The sequence below is a fragment of the Oncorhynchus mykiss genome, chromosome 11 (genome assembly GCF_057628025.1).
Source record: "Oncorhynchus mykiss isolate SJ-2025 chromosome 11, ASM5762802v1, whole genome shotgun sequence".
Classification (NCBI taxonomy): Eukaryota; Metazoa; Chordata; class Actinopteri; order Salmoniformes; family Salmonidae; genus Oncorhynchus; species Oncorhynchus mykiss.
In genome coordinates, this window is record NC_143032.1 from 20,365,500 (window position 1) to 20,389,424 (window position 23,925).

General features: G+C 40.4%; 1 protein-coding gene and 1 long non-coding RNA gene across 6 annotated transcripts in view; one reads left to right on the plus strand and one right to left on the minus strand.

Annotated features, from left to right (window-relative positions):
• Window positions 1–23,925, plus strand: part of LOC149979522 (uncharacterized) — a 375,171-nt gene that overhangs the window by 255,988 nt on the left and 95,258 nt on the right. The gene's annotated exons all lie outside the window — the stretch shown is intronic.
• The window catches only part of neto1l (neuropilin (NRP) and tolloid (TLL)-like 1, like), a 189,060-nt gene that overhangs the window by 2,624 nt on the left and 162,511 nt on the right, over window positions 1–23,925 (minus strand). For 2 of the 4 annotated variants that reach the window (XM_036935145.2, XM_090189712.1), the window contains 4 exons: window positions 19,884–19,997; window positions 7,992–8,607; window positions 6,794–6,866; window positions 393–1,498 (listed from right to left, as the gene is read on the minus strand). In XM_036935145.2, the coding sequence (XP_036791040.2) occupies window positions 6,806–6,866; window positions 7,992–8,607; window positions 19,884–19,997 (791 nt within the window). In that variant the 3' untranslated portion in view covers window positions 393–1,498; window positions 6,794–6,805. Of the gene's footprint in view, window positions 1–392; window positions 1,499–6,793; window positions 6,867–7,991; window positions 8,608–19,883; window positions 19,998–23,925 lie in introns of those variants that run through there. The other 2 variants (XM_036935146.2, XM_090189713.1) reach the window with 2 other exon arrangements.

Sequence of the window (23,925 nt, forward strand, 5' to 3'; positions counted from 1 at the left end):
TAAACTAAAGATTGATTTATTGTTGGGATATTGAAGGCGTCAGCATAGTTGCAATGATGTAGTGTAGACAAACCATGCAGGCAATAACATAAATCCTATTGTCGACACTGTAACACCTCCCTGATTATGTTCAAGTGAAAGTGGACTGGAATTACATTACATTTGAGTGGAGATCAAAATGTTTTGATTTAGTATAGTCCTAGTGTGGCTAAACGGTGTCCCTTAATGGGGTGCGTTTGTGAGTGTGTGTGTGTGTGTGTGTGTGTGTGTGCATGCATGTGTGTATGTTTGCATTCATATTTATTTACTTGCAACCAAATTAATTTCATTTAATTTCATTTGAACAATAAGGACTGGTGAAACACATAACAAAATAATTAGATAAAACCTTAAAATAAAAATTATTAAGCTTTATTGTTTCTTTTCTTACAAAGCATTCATAAAATCAGTCCTGAACAGTATTATGTATGTCTTTAAAAAGTCTCCTCTTTTCAAATACCCCCAGTAGAAAAGTCTGAGTACAAAGATTACAGGCTACGAAAAGAGAGGATGTGACAAATCAACTGAATTTACATTGTTTATGTCAAATAATAAACAACTACACTTTGATTTTTTTTTTTTAATTTGTGAGAGGAATCAACATTTGAAAATGAAAATGTTAAAGATTAGTTTTGTATTGACATTTGACTTTCAATTTAGTTGAATTAGCATGCAATCAATTAATACCACTCATAATACTTTTATGGATAGATTTCCTTTGTTTATGTTATAGTGAACTTATTTATAACTGAGATGCATGTAGTGCATTAGTGGATGACTTTCAATCTAGATGTTAGTTTGTTCATGTTTTAATGGATATAAAAAGCATGCACAAGTCATACCATAGCATTTTCAATTATCATATAAAGTTGTTTTTTTCTTATTCAGAGATGGGTAATTACACTGAGGTTAGTTACTGAGTAGGCTTTATTGCCTAATTATTACTGATAAATGTTACATCTTTCCTCAAACTGAAAAATTGCAAGCATTGATACCCCAAAATACCATTTATAATATGCTGCAAAAATCCTACAAAATCACATGCTCTAAACATTGAACTGAGAAAGGTTTTCTAATCACAATAGTCCATTGATGATTTTGAGCAACAAACTTGCATCTCACAATGTAGATATTCATCCATTGTTTTGTTTGATAATAATGTACCTTGTTAATGTCCAGTCAATAAGATTACAAAATCTGAAGTGACAATAGTGGGTCTGATTAGAAGCCTACTTAAATTCAAGTTTCAATTATTTTAAGCCAGTCTATACACAGGCAATTGTTTTTATCACTGTAGCTACTTTCTTCCAGTTTGTTACATATTTCATATTCTCTATTTCCATAAGTCCTTCATCACCATCACCATCGCCATTATGCTGATGTGAATCTCCGGTCCGTATTTTCATATTTCATTGAAGCCCGTTCGTACTGATCCAGGATTGCACTATTCTCAAGAAGTCTATATGATGGAAACAATGCAACATAACGTAGAGCGTAAACAAACACACAAACACACATACACACTCACCGGACTAAGCATTTCTTACACTGAATGACACAACTTAGGGTAACAGTTTATTTTAATGTCCCAGCATAATACTAACATGAGGGAGTCATGGCTTAAAGGTGACATTCATTAAATGCAATGATAATCTAGACAACCTTATGTTGGCATTATGATGAAACATCCAAATTAAGTGTTACCCAACAAAGACATAAAATAAAATGATTTTACATTAATGCAACTTAAAATTGAAGACAACAGTACAGTCCATGAGTCAGGGGGGTCTCATAGCGATTTTTTGAAGGTCAATGTCCCTAGAGTTGGAAAATGTGTGATAGCAGTGCATCAATGGTAGCTTCCTCTGTGATAAAACTCTTTATTTCATCCCTCCGTCCCATTCGTTTTTCCCATAGGGATTTTACCCCAAAGAACGTCAGTATACAACCAGTTATTGCTCACTTATACTCTTCAGTCATACATCATTGGATCGCTTAGATTAACAGCTATTCATCAGACATATTTTCTGAATGTTTCGGTCAACAGAACTTCGACCTTTGACCTCTAGGGTACATATTAGAATTACCTGTATGAATTGCTTTAAAGAGGAAACATGATATATTTGAAACTTTGTTTGACAAGATGTTCTGAAAGGTCATAAAATTACCATTCAAACTTCGAAAGCACCAGTTACAACTATTGTTAAACAAAATCGCCAATATTGTGCCATCGACATTAGAATGTTGCAAGCTTAGAATTCAATGTAATGGGGAAGCTATGTTTTGGGATTCTAACTTTGGTGATAGAGGAATCAAATTGCACACAACCAGCTAGAGCAGGTTTTTAAAAAGATTTGTAGACACAGTACAGGGCCATCACAGAATTCACTCATTAACCCCACAGAAGCCTTTGTCCAATATGGCCGACAAAAAAAACAATGGGGTCTTACTGGAAAATTTTGCGTGACCATACCTGTATGAAATATATACTGAGCAAAAATATAAACACAACATGCAACAATTTCAATTAATTTACTGAGTTACAGTTCATATAATGAAATCAGTCAATTTAAATAAATTAATTAGGCCCTAATCTATGGATTTCGCATGACTGGGCAGGGGCGCAGTCATGGGTGGGTCTAGGAGGGCATAGGCCCACCCACTGGGGAGCCAGGCCCAACTAATCAGGAATAGTTTCCCCCAAAAAACGTGCTTTATTACAGACAGAAATACTCCTCCGTTTCATCAGCTATGCGAGTGGCTGGTCTCAGACAATCCCGCAGGTGAAGAAGTCGGATGTGGAGGTCCTCGGCTGGCATGGTGACACATGGTTTGCATTTGTGAGGCCGGTTGGACGTACTGCCAAATTCTCTAAAACAACGTTGGAGGTGGCTTATGGTAGAGAAATAAACATCAATTCTCTGGCAACAGCTCTGGTGGACATTCCTGCAGTCAGCATGCCAATAATACACTCCCTCAAAACTTGAGACATCTGTGGAATTCTGTTGTGTGTCAAAACTGCACATTTTAGTGTGGACTTTTATTGTCCCGAGCACAAGGTGCACCGGTGTAATGATCATGCTGTTTAATCAGCTTCTTGATATGCCACACTTGTCAGCTGAATGGATTATCTTGGCAAAGGAGAAATGCTCACTAACAGGGATGCAAACAAATTTGTGCACAACATTTGAGAGAAATAAGCTTTTTGTGTGTATGGAAAATTTCTGGGATCTTTTATTTCAGCTAATGACACATGGGACCAACACTTTACATTTTGCGTTCATATTTGTGTTCAGTATAATTGTAATATGCCCTAAAATGTCTTAAAATGTTCATAGTGTTTTAGAATACATAACCAAATGAGCAAGGTGGGCCAGATAAGGAATGATTATTCACAGAATTGTGGTAAGAATGTGCCTAAAAAGCTGTCAGAAAGAATCACTGACCTATGAACACAATAGCATCAACAATTGTAATATTTGATCCTTCAACATGGACATAATGTACATGTGAATAATCATGGATGTGAGCTTATTAAAATTATGTAGAATGTTATAGTAGCTGTTTTCATTATAAGGACTATAAACCTGCCCCGTACATTCCATTACAATGTAGTAAAATCCAATGTTGGGCATGTTGAGGTCAATTATATTACTTGTAGTATTCTAGTAAAAGACCAATCTGCTACAGCCCCAGAGTAAGAATGCATGTTCATTTAGACTAACTACGTGTAATGGTTTGCTGCTCTCAACATCAGGTGAAAACAGATTGACATTTCTATGGAATTTGACATTGTAATGTATGCAGTACATTTCTCGTCCTCTGTTTTATGAAAACAATTAATATGATAACATTGTATATCATTTTAATCTGCTCACATCCATGACATCACATGTACACATCCATTTGACATGTTTGAAGATTAAATATTGCAATTATTCGTCATAACATCTGCAGAAATCAGCGATTCGTAAATCTTTTTTTGTGCACATTCTTATCACAATTCTATACAGTGCCTACGGATAATATTCAGACTGCTTCACTTTTTTTCACATTTTGTTACGTACTTACTGTAAAATTGATCAAATAGTTGTTTTCCCTCATCAATCTAAAAAATATCCCAGTATGACAAGGCAAATATAGGTTTTTAGACATTTTTGCTAATTTATTACAGATAAAAAACTGAAAATCACAGTTACGTAAGTATTCAGACCCTTTACTCAGTACTTTGTTGAAGCACCTTTGGCAGCGATTACAGCATCGAGTCTTCTTGGGTATGACGCTACAAGCTTGGCACACCTGTATTTGGGGAGTTTCTCCCATTCTTCTCTGCAGATCCTCTCAAGCTCTGTCAGGTTGGATGGGGAGCGTTGCTGCACAGCTATTTTCAGGTCTCTCCAGAGATGTTCGATTGGGTTCAAGTCCGGGATCTGGTTGGGTCACTCAAGGACATTCAAAGACTTGTCCCGAAGCCACTCTTGCATTGTCTTGGCTGTGTGCTTAGGGTCGTTGTCCTGTTGGAAAGTGAACCTTCACCCCCAGTCTGAGGTTCTGAGTCCCCTGGAGCAGGTTTTCCTCGATCCTGACTAGTCTCCCAGTCCCTGCCGCTGAAAAACATATCCACAGCATGATGCTGCCACCACCATGCTTCACTGTAGGGATGGCGCAAGGTTTACTCCAGATGTTACAATTGGCATTCACGCCAAAAAGTTAAATCTTGGTTTCATCAGTCCAGACAATATTGTTCATCACGGTCTGAGAGTCTTTTTGGCAAACTCCAAGCAGGCTGTCATGTGCCTTTTACTGAGGAGTGGCTTCCGTCTGGCCACTCTACCATGAAGGCCTGATTGGTGGAGTGCGGCAGAGATGGTGGTCCTAGAAGGTTCTCCCATTTCCACAGAGGAACTCTAGAGCTCTGTCAGAGTGACCATTAGGTTCTTGGTCACTTCCCTGACCAAGGCCTTCCTCCCCCGATTGCTAGTTTGGCCCAGGCGGCCAGCTCTAGGAAGAGTCTTGGTGGTTCCAAACATATTGCAATTAAGAATGATGGAGGTCACTGTGTTCTTAGGGACCTACAATGATGCAGCCATTTTTCCCCAGAACCCCAGATATGTGCCTCAACACAATCCTTTGACCTCATGGCTTGGTTTTTGCTCTGACATGCACTGCCAACTGTGGGATCTTATATAGACAGGTGTGTGCTTTTCCAAATCCTGTCCGATCAATAGAATTTACCACAGGTGGACTCCAATCAAGTTGTAAAAAACATCTCCAGGATGATCAATGGAAACAAGAACAAGTCTCATAGCAAATGATCTGAATAGTTATTTAAATAAGGTATTTCTGTTTTGTATTTTTTTATACCTTTGCAAACATTTATAAAAAGTAGTTTTCACTTTGTCATTATGGGGTATTTTGTGTAGATTTCTGAGGATTTTATTTGTTTAATACATTTTAGAATAAGGCTGTAACTTAACAAAATGTGGAAAAAGTCAGGTACAGAGACAGGTACTGTATCTGGCACACCTGGCAAATGTTGTTGTGTATTCAACATCACTATGAACATTTTAAGATATTTTGGGGTATACTACAATTATATTTCATACAGGTATGGTCATGCAAAATGATTAAATAAACCCAATTGTGTTGTTTGGTGGCCATATTGGTAAAAGGCTTCTGGGCTTAATACATGGATTCTGTGATGGCCCTGTATCTACAAGCCTCTTCCATAATGTTATAGTCCAAAAACATAACTGCCCCATTACATGGAATTCTATGGTTAAGCTTCAAACATTATAATGTCAATGGTACAATATTTGCGATTTCCTTAACAGTAGTTGTAGCTGGTGCATTCGAAGTTGGTTACAGTATATTTTATATAATTTAAAAGGTAACTTCATGACCTTTCAGAACCACTTTTCAAACAAAGTTGAACATGATTCAGGATTTTAATGCACTTCTATCACACATTTTCCGACACTAGGGACAGAGAACTCCAACAAAATCACTATGAGACACATCATCCCAAGTGAGCTGTACAGAACATATTTGGGGGTCTGGCTCATGGACTAGTAGGCTCGAAAAGCCATGTTCAGTATTTCATTCATTCAACAAGTCAAGACAACAGGAGAATACCATGTAAGTGTGACTTCAGTAAACCTTAGTAATGTCTGAAAACATTCCAGGTGACTAACTTGTTTAGAATTAGGACTGTGACTTTAGTATTGGTGTATGTAGTACTATTAATGTGCTTAATTAAAAGTGTGCTAATTAAATATCTGTATGTTAAATAATACAGCTATGATCTGTTTGTGCTATGAGGCTAAAAGAAATACAGGTTAAAGGTGAGATTCATCCTTATTTTCCACAGGTTCAACAGAAGATGACTGGAAAAGTCCATGCTAATAAATAATAAAATGTTGCTCATGATATGACCTCGGTAAGAAGAGGACACATACATGAGCTTCAAATCAACCACGCAAAAAAATAGAAGCCAAATTTCACACAAAAACTCACCATAAACCAAGATGACCGCAAGCAGAGGAACCATCTTGATGACAACAATGAACCATATCAAAAAATCTAACAAACAAAACAAACTAAATCCAGAATAACTTCACAAAAAAGTCAACATCAAAACTACATAAAACTACCATTACTGAGATATTGACTTATATGGTCAAACGATGACCTACACAGAAACATAAAATATGTTTATTGTTGTATAAGGGGGGGGGGGGGGGGGGGGGCTTACCTTGAGATTGCCTTACACCCTAGTCGTGTTGTATTCTGATTCGTGTTTGCTCAAAGAGCCAATGAGGCAGAACCTGAAATGTCACCGCTCTGTCGTTTAATATCAAACTCTTTTTTTGCATAGAGATTATCATATGTACTGTAAATGCATATATTGGCTACATAAAAGCAGAACATTTCAACAGAGTTTTGAACTCTGGAAGTCTTGCATGCATAGAAATTGCTGTGCTGGACATTATAGTTAAAACAAGACTTTTTCAGGTATACAGGTTGAATACAGCAGAGCACACATAGTGCATGCATAGCAAAGGTACTTTATCTTGGAAGTTATTTTGGAAGTCCAAGAAGTGTAAACATTTCATTTATCAAGTCATCAAGGTGCAGATATCTGTACATTCAAATATAATTGAAGAAAACAGATTTGTGCCAAAGGTTTGAACTTTACCACATCAAAAAAAGAACACATTTAACTTTTACTATTAACAAAGTTATTTGTGTTTATATCTTTTGAGTTTACAAAATTTATTTTTTTTGCACTCAAAATGTATCAATCAATAATCTCTTTAACAGTGGCAGGCACCAATACAAGCCCTTCTGTTGAGAGTCACAACAGATTGATACGACTACAGACTGAATTGATCTATATGTCCTCTATAGAAAAGAGGTGTGTATTTGTCTGATCCATTGCAAATGTCGTGCACTCTATTTGCACATCATAAATCAGTATTTTAATTCAAGATGGATATCTGAAAACCTAACAAGGACACTGGCAATGTTTCTTGGTACTGAGCATGGGTTGGAGCTACATAGATAGATAAAGAAAGCAATATAGAGACAGAGACAAAGAAAGAGAGTGAATGTGTGTGAAAGAGTGAGATAGAGAGTGATAAATAGACAGGGAGGGGAGGAAGATAGTGGGTGAGAGAGAAAGTGAGGGGGCAGGTCTCCCTACCACAGCATAACTCTTTATGAATGATAGCAGAGTTGACAAGAAGTAAGAAGATCAAAGCAAAAAAGGAAGCTACAACCTAAAACAAAAATAAGAAGAATGAGAGAAAGAACAAAAGCAGAGGGGGATTAAAAAATGTTTAAAAAGGAAGAAAATCAATGTCACCCTCCCCCATGACATCTTCTATTAGGATGTCTTCATTGACATGGATTGATTGACCATGATTCATTGGAAATCTATAGATACTGACCGCTGGACTGCCTTCTCGTGACGCGACAGTCGGTGGCTCGTCGTGGGAACCTCTTCCAGGTCGTCATCGAGGTCGCACCCGTTGTCGGCCGCTTCCTGTGAGTAGCTGTGCTTCATCACCAGTATGCTGCGCCGGTTCCCTGTGGCAACGCTGGGCAGCAGCGGCCGTACCGGCTGTGGTGGAAGGTCCGTGAGGAGGGCCTCGCGCGTGCTCAGGTTGCCGCGGCTACCCCGCCCACTGAGTGACAGCTGGGACAGGTGGGCGGAGCCCGGGTTGGAGGCGAAGCCACAGTGGTGGTCGTGGACGCAGCGTGAGGATGAGCGGCGGAGAGCGTGGTAGTTCTCGAAGTCCTCCGCCAGGTCGACTAGGTCTGCGGAGGCTGCAGTGGCGTGCGTGGCGCTCCGTAGCGTGCAGAGCTCGTAGTGCGGCGGCTCGAAGACCTCCTGGAACATGGTGGGGTCAAAGTCCTCACGCCGGAGGATGTACTTCTTCCTGGGCTGTTTGATCTGAACGATGATGGACACAATGAGGAGGATGAGGACGATACAACAGGTGACGCCGATAATGGTGCCGTTGGTGTTGTTCAGGTTGTCCAGGATATTGGCTTTCCTCTTCTCTGTTGGATGAGGGAGACAGATGGGGTGAGAGAGAAGGAGAGAAATAGAGAGATAGGTGGGAGGGAGAGAGACAGTGAGAGAGGAGCAAATAGTGGTGATCAGGAGACATTTGAATGTTTCTCTTTTGGAGAGTGTGTTGTTTTCTGCTTCCATCTTTGTAAATGCAGCCAAGTGGTGAAACACATTGCATTTCTATAGTTTTTCCACTTTTCGGGGCTGCCCCTTTAAGAAATGGCCAACTTACACCCACAAACTTACAATCAATTTAAATTAAATATTATTTGTCACATGATGTAGACTTTACCGTGAAATGCTTGCTTACGAGCCCTTCCCAATGAGGCAGAATTTAAAAATAATAATCCAAATAGCAACACAAAAGGAATAAAATAAAATACACAAGAATGGAGGTTTATATCAGAAGTAGTCGTACAAGGTAGATCTGTACATGAAGGATAAAGGGTAAAGTGACTATGCATCAGGATAGATAATAATAAGAGTAAAATAAAGAACAGAGTAGCAACAGGAAATGATGAGTGTAAAAGTGTGTGTGAGTGTGTGTAATGTATGTTTGAGCATATGTGATTACACAACTGGCGAAAAGATTACTGTAGCTCTGTTGGAATAATTGTTATAGATAACTTTGTCATCTTCTGGAAACAATAGATGCTCTACAGCAGGTGTTCCCAAACAGGGGTACGCACAATGCTGTCGGGGGTACGCCAAATAAAAATGTGAATCACATAAAATATATCTATTTTCTTTTATTACATTTTGTACTTTTTTTCTTCTTCACAATTTCAAACAGTCCATTTATACTTTCCCACGGGGCTATACATTTGGGTGAGGTTTTTTTCTCACCCGAGTAGCCTCTTTTCACTGCCAAAAATAAAATTAAACCATCTAGTGTTCAGCGAAATAACAACACAATGTCAAATACAGGTAGCCTAGTCAAATAATTAACATCTAATCACATTAACCGTTACTTAACGGTCCGTATGTAGCTGCTGCTCATGTTGGTATCTGTACTGATGGTGCAAAAGCCATGACAAGGAGACATAGCGGAGTGGTAACGCGCATGCGAGCAGTTGCTCCCGACGCCACTTGGGTACACTGCAGCATCCACACACTGCAGCATCCACCGAGAGGCTCTTGCTGCTTGTTTGTTAAAGCAAGGCCCTTGAACTCTCGTGTATTTTCTGCACTATGCAATGATATGGGCAGCGACCATGTCACGCTTTTACAACACACAGAAGGGCACTGGTTATCAAGGGGCAAAAGTATTGACTTTGAGAGACGAGCTTAAAGTTTTGATTACTGACCATAATTTTCACTTGTCTGACGGCTTGCATGTGGACGAGTTTCTCACACGACTGGCCTATCTGGGTGATGTTTTTTCTCACCTGAATAGATCTGAATCTAGGATTACAGTACTCTTCGCAACTATAATCAATGTGAGGGACAAAATTGAGGCTATGATTAAGAAGTTGGAGCTCTTCTCTGTTTGCATTAACAAGGACAACACACAGGTCTTTCCACTTAAGCTTACAGACAATGTCAAATGTGATATAGCGAAACACCTGAGCTGGGTACGCAATTACTTTCCCTAAATGGATGACACAAACAACTGGATTCGTTATCCCTTTCATGCCCTGCCTCCAGTTCACTTTACGATATCTGAACAAGAGAGTCTCATCGAAATTGCAACAAGGGGTCCTGTGAGAATTTAATTGAATCAGAAGCCACTGCCAGATTTCTGGATTGGGCTGCGCTCACAGTATCCTGTCTTGGCAAATCGCGCTGTTAAGACACTGATGTCCTTTGCAACCATGTACCTATGTGAGAGTGGATTCTCGGCCCTCACTAGCATGAGAACTAAATACAGGCACAGACTGTGTGTGGAAAATGATTTAAATCTGCGTACCGTCAAAGGGACAGTTGTAAATCATGCAGCGCCTTATGTCAAGATCGTATATTTTAGAGAAACAACAAATGTCGGTACAGATAAATGTCTTATATCGTCTGAAAGCTTCCATTCTTGTTAATTTAACTGTAGTGCCCTATTTACAGTAGCTATTACTGCGATTGTTTGAAGAGAGCTCCTAACAACAACACTTTTTTCACCGTGATAGGTTTGATAAATTCACCTCTGAATGTGAAATGTGTACTTACATTCTGAAATCTTGCTCTGATTTATCATTCAAAGGGTACCAGAGATAACATGAAGTGTCGTTTTGTTAGATAACATCCTTTTTCATATCCCAAAAAGGTCCATATAACATGCACGATCAATTTTGTATTTCCACTCGTTAAATTTGCAAAGAAAGGAATCTGTGAAAATCTCACCCTAAACGTTAGTCAAATCACATTCGTATGTATTCCTCAGAGATCCTGGAACGTAAGAAGACTTCACTATATCATTAGGGATGTAGTATATCCTATAGGACACCATATTTGGTCAGAGAGCGATGCCTTCATGGCACGCCGATGATACGGGCGGTCATCATTTGAACGACTATCTTTGTCAAATAAGCACCAATCGGGGTCAAACAAAGCTAGCTAGATAGCCAATGAGCAATGTATATGTCGTAAAATGTAGCTACTAACCTTGTATGACAGCATGCCTTTTCATATTGGACAGAAATGAAAATATTCAGAGTTATGAAGTTATGAAAACGGGTTGTTTTGCAAATGTTGAACTTATAATATAGCTACGAATACTTGGAAAGCGAAATCAAAGTCCAAGTATACAGATTTGATGATATTCTTGCAGAAAAATGTAATATGAATGCGAATGTCTCCTTCACAATTTGCCTAAATGTATTTGGGGACTTCACACTAAAAGTCTTGTAGTTCACTCATTCTTCAAGTTATCCGTCTGAAACTTTTCACATACACTGCTGCCATCTTGTTGACACTATCGGAATTACAACCAGAGTGACGGCTAGAACTGGGACTTTTCTCTTGCCCTTCAAAGATGGTGGTAGTTCTTTTCTTTGTATTTTCTTCTACCAGATCTATTGTGTTATATTCTCCTACATTCAATTCACATTTCCACAAACTTCAAAGTGTTTACTTTCCAATCGTATCAAGAATATGCACATCCTTGCTTCAGGGCCTGAGCTACAGGCAGTTAGATTTGGGTTTGTCATTTAGGCGAAAATTGAAAAAAAGGGGACTATCTCTAACAAGTTAACAACACTATCAACAAGGCCCTGGTTTTGTCGCACCTGGACTACTGTTCAGTCATGTGGTCAGTGCCACAGAGAGGGACTTAGGAAAATTACAATTGGCTCAGAACAGGGCAGCATGGCTGGCCCTTAAATGTACACGGAGAGCTAACATTAATAATATGCATCGCAATCTATCAACTCTCTCTTACACATACACATTATAAGACACACACACTCTACACACACGTACACATGGGTTTTGTATTGTAGATATGTGGTAGTAGAGTATTGGACTGAGGGAACACACTTAATCTGTTGTGAAAAATGTTATGAAATGTAATGTAATGTAATATTTTAAATCATTGAGCGGCGCAGTGGTCTCCACATGCCAGGGTTCAATCACAGGCAGTTTCACAGCCAGCACACAATTGGCCCAGTGTCATCCGGGTTAGGGGAGGGCTTGGCTGGTTGGGATGTCCTTGTCCCATAGCACTCTAGTGACTCCTTGTGGCAGGCTGGGCACCTGCAATCTGACGATTGTAAGCTCACCAATTGTACTGTGCTTCCTCCGACACATTGGTGCGGCTGGGTTCCGGGTTAAGCGAGCAGTGCGGTTTGGCAGGGTTGTGCTTTGGAGGATGCATGGCTCTGAATCTTCGCCTCTCCCAAGTCCGTACTGGAGTTGCAGCAATGGGACAAGACTGTAACTACCAATTAAATATCACAAAATTGGGGAGAAAAAGTTTAAATAAATATATATACACTATCGGTCAAAAGTTTTAGAACACCTACTCATTGAAGGGTTTTTCTATATTTTTATTATTTTCTACATTGTAGAATAATAGTGAAGACATCAAAATTATGAAATAACATACATGGAATCATGGCGTATCGCTGCAGAATGCTGTGGTAGCCATGCTGGTTAAGTGTGCCTTGAATTCTAAATAAATCACAGACAATGTCACCAGCAAAGCACCCCCACACCATAACACCTCCTCCTCCATGCTTTACGGTGAGAAATACACATGCGGAGATCATCCGTTCACCCACACCGTGTCTCTCCAATTTGGACTCCAGACCAAAGGACACATTTGCACTGGTCTAATGTCCATTGCTCGTGTTTCTTGGCCCAAGCAAGTCTCTTCTTCTTACTGGTTCTTTAGTAGTGGTTTCTTTGCAGCAATTCGACCATGAAGGCCTGATTCACACAGGCTCCTGTGAACAGTTGATGTTGAGATGTGTCTGTTACTTGAACTCTGTGAAGCATTTATTTGGGCTGCAATTTCTGAGGCTGGTAACTCTAATGAACTTATCCTCAGAGGTAACTCTGGGTCTTCCTTTTCTGTGGCGGTCCTCATGAGTGTCAGTTTCATCATAGCGCTTGATGGTTTTTGCGACTGCACTTTCAAAGTTATTTTCCATATTGACTGACCTTCATGTCTTAAAGTAATGATGGACTGTCATTTCTCTTTGCTTATTTGAGCTGTTCTTGCCATAACATGGACTTGGTATTTTACCAAATAGGGCTATCTTCTGTATACCACCCCTACCTTGTCACAACACAACTGATTGGCTCAAACGCATTAAGAAGGAAATAAATTCCATAAATTAACTTTCAACAAGGCACACCTGTTATTTGAAATGCATTCCAGGTGACTATCTCATGAAGCTGGTTGAGAGAATGCCAAGAGCGTGCAAAGCTGTCAAGGCAAAGGGTGAAGAATCTCAAATATACAATATATTTAGATTTGTTTAACACTTTTTTGGTTACTATATGATTCCATATGTGTTATTTAATAGTTTTGATGTCTTCACTATTATTCTACAATGTAGAAAATAGTAAAAATAAAGAAAAACCCTTGAATGAGTAGGTGTTCAAAAACTTTTGACCTGTAGTGTATATTTAAAATTGTGCACTGAACAAAAAATAAACGCAACATGTAAAGTGTTGATCCTATGTTTCATGAGCTGAAATAAAAGATCCCAGAAATGTTCTATACACACAAAAAGCTTATTTCTCTAAAATGTTGTGCACAAATGTATTTACATCCCTGTTAGTGAGCATTTCTCCTTTGCCACGATAATCCATCCACCTGACAGTTGTGGTATATCATGATCATTGTTCAGGTGCACCTTGTGCTGGGTACAATAAAAGGCCACTCGAAAATGTGCAGTTTTGTCACACAACACATTGGTAAAAATGTCTCAAGTTTGGAGGGAGCGTGCAATTGGCATGCTGATTGCAGGAATCTCCACCAGAGCTGTTGTCAGAGAACTGAATGTTAATTTCTCTACCATAAGCTGCTTCCCAACGTTGTTTTAGAGAATTTGGCAGTACGTCCAACCGGCCTCACAACCGCAGACCATGTATATGGCGTTGTGTGGGGCAAGAGGTTTGCTGATGTCAACGTTGTGAACAGAGTGCCCCATGCTGGCGGTGGCGTTATGGTATGGGCAGGCATAAGCTACGGTCAAAGAACACAATTGTATTTTATCAATTGGCCATTTGAATGCACAAAAATACCGTAACGAGATCCTGAGGCCCATTGTGAGGCCCATTTTTTTTAAAGGTATCTGTAACTAACCGATGCATATCTGTCTCCCAGTCATGTGAAATCCATATCAGCTGGCAGCTTCATTAAATAGTACCCGTCTCAACGTCAACAATGAAGAGGCGACTCCGGGACGCTGGCCTTCTAGTTGCAAAGAAAAAGCCATATCTCAGACTGGCCAATAAAAAGAAAAGATTAAGATGGGCAAAAGAACACAGACACTGGACAGAGGAACTCTGCCTAGAAGGCCAGCATCCCGGAGTCGCCTCTTCACTGTTGACGTTGAGACTGGTGTTTTGCGGGTACTATTTAATGAAGCTGCCAGTTGAGGACTTGTGAGGTGTCTGTTTCTCAAACTAGACACTCTAATGTACTTGTCCTCTTGTTCAGTTGTGCACAGGGGCCTTCCACTCCTCTTTCTATTCTGGTTAGAGCCAGTTTGCGCTGTTCTGTGAAGGGAGTAGGTCATAAAGTTGTACGAGATTCTTGGAAATTTCTCGCATGGAATAGCCGTCATTTCTCAGAACAAGAATAGGCTGACGAGTTTCAGAAGAAAGTTCTTTGTTTCTGACCATTTTGAGCTTGTAATCGAACCCACAAATGCTGATGCTCCAGATACTCAACTGGTCTAAAGAATGACAGTTTTATTGCTTTTTTAATCAGAACTACAGTTTTCAGCCGTGCTAACATAATTGCAAAAGGGTTTCTAATAATCAATTAGCCTTTTAAAATGATAAGCTTGGATTAGCGAACAGAACGTTCCATTGGAACACAGGAGTGATGGTTGCTGATAATGGGTCTCTGTACACCTATGTGGATATTCCATAAAGAATCTGCCGTTTCCAGCTACAATAGTCATTTACAACCTTGACAATGTCTACACTGTATTGATCAATTTGATGTTATTTTAATGGACAAAGCACTTCAGAATTACAGATGCGAGTGCTCCAGGGTGATAGTAATTTAGGCAGGTTACCTTGGAGCTCTTGGGAAAACTTGGGAACAGACAATGGTGGTCACCTTGAAACGTTGGGATTACAGACTGGGACAAGGAGAGATTGAAAATGTCCCTGAAGACACTTGTCAGCTGGTCTGTGCATGCTTTGAGAAAGCACCCTGGTATTCCGTCCTTGTGAAATAGCTGCTTTCACCCAAGGCACAGTGTTATATTCCTCAAAGCGAGCATAAAAGGGATTTAGCTCGTTTGGGAGTTCTGCGTCGCTGGGAAACGTCACGTCTGGGCATTTCTCACGTCTGGGCTTCCCTTTGCAATCCGTTATCGTCTGCAAGGCCTGCCACATACGACAAATGTCGGAGTCGGTGTAATAGGATTCCACCTTCCTCCTATATTGTCCTTTTGCATGTTTGATGTCTCGTCAGAGCTCGTAGCGGGCTTTCTTGTATGCTTCCAAGTCCGTGTCCCGTTCCTTGCAAGTGGTAGCTCTAGCCTTTAGCCCAGCGCGGATATTGCCCGTAATCCATGTTTTTTTTGTTTGTATACATTCTTATAGTCACTGTATGGACGACATCGTCTATGCACATATTATTATAAATTTTTTTAAGGGGTAGATCAGCTTTAATATTGCAGATAGATTGTGGCTTCCATCAATGTAATGTATATATATCTTTTTAAAAATGTTAAATGTATTTTTCCTTATTTTACCCTAACTCTACCATCCCTGCCCTAATTGGAGTAAACTAATGGACATCAATACTTAGGCTTCTACTTCCAGTTTATACTATATACAAGTCTATGCACTTATTGATGAAGCCCATGATTGATGTGGTAAATACCTCAATTTCCCAGTCTCTACTAACAAAACAGTCTTGTAGCCTCGTGTCTGTTTCGTCCGACCACTTCTGTATTGAGTGCATCACTGGTACTTCCTGTTTGAGATTTCATTTGTAAACAGGAAGCAGGAGAATGGAGTCATGGTCAGATTTGCCGAATTGAGGACGAGGGAGGGCCTTGTATGCATTTATGTGGGTAGAATAAAAGTGGTCTATAGTTTAAGCGCCCCTAGTGCAGGAGACGTGTTGGTAGAAGTGAGGTAGGACAGTTTTAAGTCTTAAAGTCTACGCCCACCAGAAACGCTGCCTTTTGGTGAGCGGATTTTTGTTTGTTTATGCCCCCCCCCACACACACAGCAAGACCTTTGTAAAAGATCACACCCCAGCAAATGGATGCATCACAATTAACATGCAAAGATGATTCCCAACACACAGAGGAAATGAACCACAAGATAAAGATCAAGATGTTATTGATGAACAGCAGCTGGGTGAAAAGGTTAGCAGTCAAGGAGTTAAGGCCGTTCCGCCAGAGAGCTTACAAAGAGCACAGAACACCAACAATGTGGATAGAAGCTGCCATTAGGGAGAGGGCTGACATTTAATGTATACACTGATGGATATACATTTTGTGTGGTGTGTGTGTGTATCATTTTTACAGTGTGTGTTTGTGAGTGTGTCTGTGTGTGTGTGTGTGTGTGTATGAAGGTATATATGCAGGCAAGAGCTATATATTACCAGGGACAGGGGGGAAGAGCTGGAAACTAGCTAAGCAGCACAAAAACATGTCCGGACAAGATGCTGACAGATACAGATTTTCAAGACTAGGAACTTGTAAGGACGACGGAGGCTTAGAAGGTGAGAAATAAGCTCACACAGGCTTAACAATGGCTGTAAATTGCTGTTGTTTGTCATTGGGCTCTGCCCAGGGTTACACAGAGGGACAAAAGTGCATCGAGAGGACAGGTTTGGCGGCTGCCTGGGTTCGAACTCGGGTCACCAGCAAGGCTCCCAATGGAGTAGCCTGCTAAACTAAAGGAGCTGAAAGGAACCATTCATACAGCCTTATTAGAAGGGTCATGATGGTATAAATAGCATGTGCACCAACCCACTAGAACCACTAGACTCGACTCCTCCCAGTAGCAGTCAGTCTGTGGGAACACAGGCTGTATTGATTGACCAGCAGCTCGGAGGATACGGAGGTAGACCTAAGGATCATAGTATGGATCTATTTGGACAGCTACAAGAACAGATGGAAGCATGAGAGATAAGGAGAGAGTTGGGGAGAAGGTTGAGAGGGACAGAATTCTGGTAATAAAGTAGGAAGGAATGAATTACCAGTACAATGTCTGTGATTGACCCTGAGGACCAAGAACATAAAGAGGAAGGGGTTGTATGGATCACAGGTGGCTGGTGACACCTTAACTGGGGAAGATGGGCTCATAGTAATGGCTGGAATGGAATGATATCAAACACATGATAGTATTCCATTCACTCCATTCTGGCCATTATTATGAGCCGTCCCCCGCTCACCAGCCTCTTGTGGTATGAATCTAATAGGAGAAACAGAGAGTGAATAGAGAACACTGAGAAAACAGAGAAGCACTATAGATCAGGAAAGAGCTGAGAGGGACAGAGTTCAGGAAATACAATCAGAAGCATTGGATTATCTAAGGACTTTGTCATTATTGAGGATAGAGCGGTATTGGCAGTGGATCATGACATGGGATCAGTAGAACAGAATATATTATTGAGGAAGTGTGAACCAGAATCAGGTATGGATTGAGAGGTCGACAGGAATACAAAGGGAATTCTGCTGAATGCTTGTGTATGGAAAATACATGGTAATCCTGGGCTTCTGGTATGGATCAGGCGGGATGGAATTATATTAGTTGAGTTTGAAGGAACCTCTGTGGGATATGCATGTATTGAGAGGGACATACCTTGGATACAATGAGTCAATACACAGTGGATTGGACCGGATTGACGTGGGATTTAATGTGGATCATGTGGAGAGGGAGAGAGTTGTGAGAGGTGGAGACAGTGAAGTCCAGAGAGGTGGGAGAGAGACACACAGGATGATTGAACGATACATACAGTTGAAGTCGGAAGTTTAAAACTCATTTTTCAACCGCTCCACAAATCTCGTTAACAAACTATAGTTTTAGAAAGTCGGTTAGGACATCTACTTTGTGCATGACACAATTAATTTTTCCAACAATTGTTTACAGACAGATTTTTTTCACTTATAATTCACTGTATCACAATTCCAATGGGCCAGAAGTTTACATACACTAAGTTGACTGTGCCTTTAAACAGCTTGGAAAATTCCAGGAAATGATGTCATGGCTTTAGAAGCTTCTGATAGGCTAATTGACATCATTTGAGTCAATTGGAGGTGTACCTGTGGATGTATTTCAAGGCCTACCTTCAAGCTCAGTGCCTCTTTACTTGACATCATGGAAAATCAAAAGAAATCAGCCAAGACCTCAGAAAAAAAATTGTAGACCTCCACAAGTCTGGTTCATCCTTGGGAGCCATTTCCAAATGCCTGAAGGTACCCCGTTCATCTGTACAAACAATAGTACGCAAGTATAAACACCATGGGACCACGCAGCCATCATACCGCTCAGGAAGGAGATGCGTTCTGTCTCCTATAGATGAATGTACTTTGGTGCGAAAAGTGCAAATCAATCCCAGAACAACAGCAAAGGACCCTGTGAAGATGCTGGAGGAAACGGGTACAAAAGTATATTTTTCCACAGTAAAACAAGTCCTATATCGACATAACCTGAAAGGCCGCTCAGCAAGGACAAAGCCACTGCTCCAAAACCGCCATAAAAAAAGCCAGACTACGGTTTGCAACTGCACATGGAGAAATGTCCTCTGGTCTGATAAAACAAAAATAGAACTGTTTGGCCATAATGACCATCGTTATGTTTGGAGGAAAAAGGGGGAGGATTGCAAGCCGAACAACACCATCCCAACCGTCAAGCATGGGGGTGGCAGAATCATGTTGTGCTTTGCTGCAGGAGGGACTGGTGCACTTCACAAAATAGATGGCATCATGAGGGAGGACAATTATGTGGATATATTGAAGCAACATCTCAAGACATCAGTCAAAGTTAAAGCTTGGTAGCAAATGGGTCTTCCAAGTGGACAATGACCCCAAGCATACTTCCAAAGTTGTGCCATCACAAAGCTCTGACCTCAATTTTATAGAAAATTTGTGAAAAAGCATGTGCGAGCAAGGAGGCCTACAAACCTGACTCAGTTACACCAGCTCTGTCTGAAGTAAAGGACCAAAATTCCCCCAACTTATTGTGGGAAGCTTGTGGAATGCTACCCAAAACGTTTGACCCAAGTTAAACAATTTAAAGGTAATGCTACCAAATACTAATTGATTGTATGTAAATTTCTGCCCCACTGGGAATGTGATGAAATAAATAAAAGCTGAAATAAATCACTCTCTACTATTATTCTGACATTTCACATTACATTTCACTTTACTATTATTCTGACATTCCACAAAACAAAGTGGTGATCCTAACTGACCTAAGACAGGGAATATTTACAAGGATTAAATTGTGAAAAACTGAGTTTAAATATATTTGACTAAGGTGTATGTAAACTTGCGACTTCAACTGTATATTCTGAATGCAGTTGAATGATGAGGACCAAAGGATTGAGTATGCCAGCAGTTTGTAGTTATGCATGGAATCAAGAGTGGATAATTCTGGACCGAGCCTGGGTTTGACCTCTGACCTTTACAGTGATTCTCATCCCAGGGGTAGACACAGTTCTGAATGCCGTTACACACCAGGGTGTTGTTGATGCACATGTTACTGTGACAGAAGAAGGCATCCCCCTCGCATGGAGCTGCAATGACAGGAGACAGAACAACAATTAACAAGGACACACATATCCCAACCTATGTATAATTGCATGCTGGGTAATAATAGGCCTGTCACTCTCTCCCTTCCCCTCATCTCTTGTTCATCATTCTGTCTCTCTGCCTGTTCTGGGTGTCAGAATATGCAAAGTGTGTGTAAGAAGTGTTCAGTCATGAGTGTTCATAGTTGGTTGGCAGTTGGTGTACAAGCCTGTTTAGATGGAGTTAAACAGAGGTTGGGAATGCGGCTAAGTGAGTATCAGCTGAGTAAAGAGTGGTGTATTTGGTGTACCTGTGATTATAGGAATCAATTGATTACATTGCTCAACAACTGTGGGACAGAGGCTCTCCATTTTTGTGATCATTATGTATTAGATGGTGTCCATCTACAGTATCTGCTTTGTTAAAATAGTCAAGGATGAATGTTCTTTTTAAATGAAAGGAGTGTACTCTATAGCACACCAAACAGCCATTTACCGTGTATGATCTTACACAAAATCAATGGCATCAGAAATAGAGCAAAAATGATCCACAACATCAACCAATATCAGAGCCCCCCTCCCACATTCTGAAATGTTGTAAAAGCAAGCAGAGCAGAAAATGGCAACTCTTTAGTTGACTGATAGCTAGTTAGCTAGCTAGTAGCTACCACAGCCAGTTCAGCTAGCTGGACTCTAGCTAGCTATCTGTCAGGTAGCAGTATCTAACAGCTGCTGTGTGTATGGAAATGTTTTGTAGCCTTTGTTTTGTCCCGTTTCAACAGAAGTACAATTGATGATGTACAGTGCATTGCGAAAGTATTCGGCCCCCTTGAACTTTGCGACCTTTTGCCACATTTCAGGCTTCAAACATAAAGATATAAAACTGTATTTTTTTGTGAAGAATCAACAACAAGTGGGACACAATCATGAATTCTTCCAGAATGGTCCTGTATTTGGCTCCATCCATCTTCCCATCAATTTTAACCATCTTCCCTGTCCCTGCTGAAGAAAAGCAGGCCCAAACCATGATGCTGCCACCACCATGTTTGACAGTGGGGATGGTGTGTTCAGCTGTGTTGCTTTTACGCCAAACATAACGTTTTGCATTGTTGCCAAAAAGTTCAATTTTGGTTTCATCTGACCAGAGCACCTTCTTCCACATGTTTGGTGTGTCTCCCAGGTGGCTTGTGGCAAACTTTAAATGACACTTTTTATGGATATCTTTAAGAAATGGCTTTCTTCTTGCCACTCTTCCATAAAGGCCAGATTTGTGCAATATACGACTGCTTGTTGTCCTATGGACAGTCTCCCACCTCAGCTGTAGATCTCTGCAGGTCATCCAGAGTGATCATGGGCCTCTTGGCTGCATCTCTGATCAGTCTTCTCCTTGTATGAGCTGAAAGTTTAGAGGGACGGCCAGGTCTTGGTAGAATTGCAGTGGTCTGATACTCCTTCCATTTCAATATTATCGCTTGCACAGTGCTCCTTGGGATGTTTAAAGCTTGGGAAATCTTTTGTATCCAAATCCGGCTTTAAACTTTAAACTTCACAACAGTATCTCGGACCTGCCTGGTGTGTTCCTTGTTCTTCATGATGCTCTCTGCGCTTTTAACGGACCTCTGAGACTATCACAGTGCAGGTGTATTGATACGGAGACTTGATTACACACAGGTGGATTGCATTTATCATCATTAGTCATTTAGGTCAACATTGGATCATTCAGAGATCCTCACTGAACTTCTGGAGAGAGTTTGCTGCACTGAAAGTAAAGGGGCTGAATAATTTTGCACGCCCAATTTTTCAGTTTTTGATTTGTTCAAAAAGTTTGAAATATCCAATAAATGTCGTTCCACTTCATGATTGTGTCCCACTTGTTGTTGATTCTTCACAAAAAAATACAGTTTTATATCTTTATGTTTGAAGCCTGAAATGTGGCAAAAGGTTGCAAAGTTCAAGGGGGCCGAATACTTTTGCAATGCACTGTACCATTAGCTAGAGCTAGCCAAAAGTTGGCTAACAATAGCAATAGCTAGCTAGCATGCTAACTAACTTGAGCTATTATTTTTTCCTCAATTACACTAGACCTGAATTAAATGATGGAACCAGCGGCCAAATGATTGAAGACTGATGTTTTTTCTGCGCAATGTGAATTTTGTCAGTCAGTATAGCAATGTAATCCTATTGATCTGTCAGTTTCCCTAGCTAATTCCCTACTTTTTCACACTGACTCTGTATAAACAGCTCTACAGGCTTCACTGTCATGGTGCACAGTCAGTACACAACACTGTGCTCATCATGTCTTAGCAGGATCAGATGGTGACAGATTTCCCTGCAGGGTCAGACAGCCAGGGAAGACCAGTCTCAGGTGAATGTTGCAGTATATTAACAATATCAGTCAATGATACAAAGTTCCATCTTGAGTTGATAAGAAGGCTACAGTCTGGGATCTGGGAATAATGGTCATTTCAATTATTGAACCATTGATTCTATTCTTGGATAATATAATTTATAAATGTACACCAAGGTAATTCTTTGTAATGCTTCATCTGAGCAGGGCCAGATGATGACAGTGGTCTCATCAGGGTCAGGAAGCCAGGGAAGACCAGTCTGTGACGGCACAGAGGTGAACTTTTGCAGATACAAACAACACTTTGTTCTCTCTGTGCAGCAAACACTGGATAAGGAAGAAGCTTCAAAGATTGAAACTACTTTAAGGCAGTCTGACAAACATCTAAAGTTGATTTCCAAACTGTATCAAGGGTTGATAGAGGCTTTTCCCAATGACACAAAACATGTAAAACGAAAACGTGAGGAAGACCTGGGATGCACTATTGATGATGATGAATGGGTACAGATTTGTTAAAATGCCCAGTCATGTTCATATAATCTGACATAAATGACTGCAGTTTAAGACCATCCATAGAACATTCTATATGCCAGTGAAACTGATTATCATGCATTCAGAAATTAAATTCTTCTGCTGGAGGTGTAAAACACAAAAGGGGACATATTTGCATATGTTATGGTCTTGTGAATGCTGTCTGAATTCTGGAAGAGTATGTTATTTTATCTCAGCATATCTACAGATTATTCCTTCTCCCTAATTTTGTTTGTTTGGAAATGTTGATACTAGAGACTGTTCTCAGAATAATCTGTGTAACCTAGCATTTATAGCAGCTAAGAAATGCAGGTTGGTTATCCTCCCACAACGGATGGCAGAAATGTCAAGTTATGTATCACTAGACTTGATTTATTACAAGATTAAGGGTATACTGTGCAACTTTCATAAGGTCTGGATGCCTTATATGGAATACTGTACGAACAAAAGAGTCTGTATTGAAAACTTCGGGGGGATACCTATTTAGGCAATCCCTAGCTGCTGGGCTGCTCAGTCCTGGCCCTGGGGGTCTGCTGTACTGTTGATTGTCACTCTGGCCTTGGACTAACACACCTGAAACCAATAAGGAATCTTTCACTAAGATCCTAAAGCTGAGTGGGGTGTGTTGTGTTTGGGGCTCTGCAGGGCCATGGACCCCTAGGGGCAGGATGGGGTGACCCAGTTAAGTTGTGTGCAAAAAGAGCTCTACAGTACTATTAGGCTTATGATGTGAATGATATGGAGAACGTGCTATTTCTGTGTGCTAATGTGTGTTGTATGTGTGTTTTTATTCAACTTTTTTGTTATCCAAAAGATGAGAAGGAAGTTGTTTTGTGGAGAGGGTTGAGTTATTGACTAGACTGGTGGGGCTCGGGCTTGCAGGCAGCTCGGGCTTGCAGGCAGCTCGGGCTGGCCTGGTGGTCTGGCTGAAATGTTACATAGAGGATGTCATAATAAAGACAAACAAAAGTTACGTCTTTCTACTTTACTTGTTGTTCATTTGGTTATTGGTTAAAGGTGCAACACAATAATGATTATTGAATTATCATTGATCTA